Here is a 4792-nt window from a genome sequence, read left to right on the forward strand (position 1 = left end):
AACAAAAATTACCTGCTTTTGTAACATGCTCAATTTTGGTCTAAAAAAGAAAATTTTAAGTTTTTAAATATTTTGCATGCTTAAAATATAACAATTGAACACAAACGTACAGGTTTAATGTGAAATTTCTGTAACTTATAGTAAATTAAAAGTTTGGATAAATAAGAAACATTTTCCTTAAGATTTCTTCAAAATGTCGAAAGGGGGATCAAATTACCCCCAACATTTTGAAAATGCCGGTTTAAAATATTTTTTTAAAACGCTTGGCATGATTCGAAGAGTTTATCTGATGAAATACCCTTATCAGCCAAACATAGTTGAATGTTTAGGCTTTCAATTCATGCAAAAAGATCATAGTTTTGTGAGAAATTGACAGAGTTATGTGCGATACAAAAAAAGGGGATCAAGTCTCCCCACTCTCCCCTACTATTACAAATAATATTCAATTTAATCTTTGGTATCGCTTTTTTCATAAAAACAAAATTCAAATTTGATCTATCTAAAAATCTCACCTCAACTAAGCAACCCACCCGTTCTTCCCCTTCCTGTCACAAATTATTCACGTGCGCTCTCGATCACCAACCACTTCCTGCGCGATCCAGCAAATCCGGACCCGAAATCCCCGCAAAAATCTGTACCCCCGTGACGCCATGGCAGCCAAAGACGACAAGAAGACTCCAGCGAAACCAACCCCAACTCCTGCTCCAACCCCTTCCACTGCCGCCACCGCAGCCAAGCCGCAGGACAAAGATCAAAAACCGGCCGCAACCGCCGAACCGGAAGGTTTCTCGCTGGTTATCATCGTCAAGTCGGTCGAACTGCTGGACAATGACGAGGGTGGCCGGATCAGCATCGCGATGCAGGTGGGAAAGGACCACAAGGTGACCGTTGAGGGCACCGTTGCCGAGTTGAACGAGCGACGTTCCGGCAACTCGGTGAGCATTCCGTTGAAGAGTCCGGCGGAGTTTAAGAAGTTTTTGGGTAGCAACGAGCTGAAAATTGCCATTCGGGATGGGAAGGCGAAAGAGTTGGCCAAGGCAGCGATTTCGCTGGAGAAGTTGGGTATGTTTGAGCCGCCGAACTTTGTGGCCACGATCGTTCCGTACACGGTGAGTCTGGACCAGGACAAGTACGTGGTGGGTACGATCAAGTTGATTTTGAAGACTGATCGGGTTCGGTCGGTGATTTGCTTGACGGCTGAGGATGAGGCCGTTCCGGCTACGAGCAAGGAGACCAAAGAGGAGGACACCGTGCTGTACGTGGTGAACGATGCTCCGGAACGTCGCAGTGTCGATCTTCGGGAGGAGAAAATGCGGCAGCTACTGATTTGTGGCAAGTGTGACGCGCTCAAAAGTCCCAGCGAGGTCAGCTACCAGTACGAGCTGATCGATGGGATTCTGGTGAACCGAGAGCTTCCCCGGAAGGATCCCGACCTGGACGCGATCAAGCGCAAGATCGAACAAATTGAACGGGAGGCGTTGCTGTATCCGCTGGGGAAGGAGCAGCCAGCGTCGCCGCTGAAAGAGCCGGAACCGCACCGGTTTTGCAAAGTCTGCGGAGGAGAGTCGATTACCGGGAAAACCTGCGACTCGGTGATTCCGCGGCATTCGTCGATGGTTCCGGAACCAAATTTTGCTGTCGGAGCAAAGTACGATGACTTCAGGTAAGATTAGTTAGTAGAATTCAAACTAAATTATGTGGTATTAGTATACCTTATTATCTTTTAACTTCAGACCGCAACAGATTTCTCCGACTAAATGTCATCATGACCCGAACATTCTGTGTCCGCAGTCGGTTGGCGTAAGGTAAGATTGAATTACATGTTTGATATTTGTAGAATTTAATTCTGTCTTCTGGATTTCTCTTAATATAAAATATCTTGTCTAATCTTGTAAATTTCTAATGTCTTGTATATTCAATGTAATCTTCTAGACCGCAACAACCAGCGGAAGCTCACCAGAAACCTCCGTTCCATTGTCAACATGACCCCAACTACCTTTGTCCGCAGTCTGTCGGAGTTCGGTATGTGGTTCTTATCGTTTCTGTCATCTTTCGCTCACAATTACCATTTCCCAAAAGATTCTGCCAACGCTGTGGCCTCAACCTGGACTGGCTCCCGCTGCACAGCATCTGCCCCAAGTGTGGCCACCAACCTTTTTCAGCAGCTCCCCCCACTGCCCCCCAACCGACCCCCACCCGAACCCACGAGCTAACGCCCAGTCGACTGGATTCGTGGATGAAAGACTTCGAGTTCACCGAACCCACTCCCCTTCCCCGTCGAACTTCTGCGGGGACGCTCCGATCGACCTCGCTGGACATTCGACCCTGTCCGATGTGCCGGCTGCGGGGCGGATGCTGTCCGGATTGTCAGAAACGAATTGGCACTGCTGCGGCAAAAGTTGACCCGAAGCCAAACTCGACAACGACGCAGTCTTCAACGTCGGACTCGGAGATGATGGCCCGGAGGGTTTCGAGCGAACGCCCAAAGACGCGACAATCGCTGCGGGATCGATTCAGCGGGTTTCCGCAGAAGTTGAGCAAGGCCACGCGGACGTCACTGCTCCGGAATGTGTACGGGGATGGCAAGGAGGATCAAGGGCGGAGACGCAGCTCGAACGTTTCGCTGGATGTGGAAGCGATTTTGAAGCAATCGGACGCGCAGAAGCGAAAGTTCATCACGGATGGCGTGCAGAGCGTTGAGCTGCGCAAGGTCGAGTCCAAAACCGGGAAAGATCAAGGTTGTCCGCTGCACAGTGCGGTGGGGATCCGGAGGAATCACCGGGCCATGCTGCGACGTGCGAAGAAGCAGAACCGGGGAAAATTCTCGTACGCGTACGGCAACCGACATCCGGGAATCGTGATGGGTCACTGCGAGTGCGACGCCCGCCAGGGTCCCGTTCCGCCACACATGGGCTGGCAGTGGGACGTCCAAACGCTAGGCATCGGCCGGATCCGCAAAGGGTGGCGTCCGGGCGCGATCCGCAAGCCGATCAAAGAACTGATGCAACACTTTTTGGTGAGCTACCCGCTAGACAACGTTCCAGTAAGCCGCAGGAGAGCTGCTAAACGTTCAGCGGGTGAAGACCAACCCCCATCATCTGGTAAACAAAAACCAACGCTTCAGATCGTCAAGCGGAACGGCGAGTACATCATCGAAATGAACCCGCTGAAGGATTCGGACACCCTGAAAACCACCCAAAATCCCTACCTCCCATGCGAACCGATACGCTTCAAACTCGCAAAAGATCCCAAAACCGCCAAGCTCCACCAGCTCCGACAAGCACTCAAAGTCCGTTTCAACCTGTGCGAGTGCAAAGACCTCGAATCGTGCACCCACCGACACGACAAAGAGAAGAAAATCTTCCAAAAAGAACTTCGCAAGTTCTCCAAGCGCCTCGGCCTCCCGAAAGCAACCTCCGTCAAAGACCTCCCGTCGGAGAGCGAATCCGAGCTCGATCTGGAGTTCACTCCGCCATCGGCCCTGCTGGCGTCCGGAGTGCGCAAGCCGGACGTGGTTTGCACCGAAACTCAGTACTGCGAGGAGGATTACAAGGTGCGCGTTCCGGCGGACAAGGTCAAGTGCCAGCCGGGTCGTGAAGATTCACGCGATCTCGCTAAAGCATCGCGCGGCAAACCGGGACGGGCTGGTGCGGACAAGGCCGGCGATGGAAAGGGGGGCAAAGGTGGCAAGACTGGAAAGGGAAAAGGTTCCCAAGGTGATTCCAAAGCGGTTGGATCGAAGCTTGCGGGGAAAGGAGCTGGCAAGGGAGCGGCCGGAAAGGGGGCAGAAACTGGCGGTGGAGACAATTCTAAAACGCGTGTTGGAGGCAAGACGGGTTCCAAGACTGGAGTCGGAGCGGGATCGAAAACCAAAATCAGCGACGCAGCCAAGAATAAGTGAATATTGTCCTTCATATTTAACGATTAGCTATTGAGCAAGAATAAATCAAAATTAAAATGTAAATATCCAACCTTTGAGACTCGTTGATTGACGAAAAATCCCTTCTTCGTAGATCGGGAAATGCGCTTCAAAAAGATGGCGGACAGGCGGTGAAATTTAAGAACGTTGAGAAGCGCGCCTTCATCTCCAAAGGATGTGGTTTGCCGCCGGTGACGACCTGCTACAACCAGGCTCCCTGTGGCGTTTTGGCTTCGGTTCCTCCTGCGGCGTGTTACAATCCATGCTACACCATGTGTCCGTACTAGTTTAGTTTGATGATGGCTGGTGATGAAATTCTAAATTAAGTCATGCAATTTTGGCGAACGATCCCTTTTTTCTCTTTTTTACATGTTTGCAAATATATTTTTGTTATGCAGAATCTACCTCGTTTCTTGATTTCACATTCCTGTGTTAGCTATTCAGATTTTTAAGCGAAGACGGAATTACGAATGGTGCACGCCCGAAATGTCAAAATTGCTCAGTGGTACCAACTATAGAGAAAAGTGTGGTGTGGCCAAGGGTTTTTGCCTTCCTCACCTCAATGAGGAAAGGCTATAAAATCACTCGAAAAATGAACTTCTTAATTCGAACCCGTAGACCCACCTTCACTTATACCTATCGACTCAGAATCAAATTCTGAACAAATGTCTGTGCGTGTGTCTGGATGTGAGTCCGTGCACCGAAAAATATGCACACGATTATCTCCGGACTGGCTGAACCGATTTGGACCGTTTTGGTCTCATTCGATCCGTCTTGGGGTCCCACAAAACCCTAGTTAATATTATGAAGTTTAGGAAAGTACTTCAAAAGTTATGCTAAAAAAACGATTTTGGCGTACGTCCGGAAGATTGT

At 49.8% G+C, this 4792-nt stretch overlaps 1 protein-coding gene across 1 annotated transcript; it reads left to right on the forward strand.

The window, feature by feature from the left end:
- The first annotated feature begins 543 nt into the window (after nt 1-543).
- On the forward strand, nt 544-4241 carry LOC120430491 (uncharacterized). The gene is made up of 4 exons (XM_052706932.1): nt 544-1663; nt 1734-1805; nt 1933-3897; nt 4014-4241. Exons 1-4 carry the CDS (start codon nt 651-653, stop codon nt 4204-4206), a joined length of 3243 nt encoding a protein of 1080 aa, XP_052562892.1. The 5' UTR covers nt 544-650; the 3' UTR covers nt 4207-4241.
- Nucleotides 4242-4792: the final 551 nt, after the last annotated feature.

This window comes from Culex pipiens, chromosome 2, assembly GCF_016801865.2.
Source record: "Culex pipiens pallens isolate TS chromosome 2, TS_CPP_V2, whole genome shotgun sequence".
Classification (NCBI taxonomy): domain Eukaryota; kingdom Metazoa; phylum Arthropoda; class Insecta; order Diptera; family Culicidae; genus Culex; species Culex pipiens.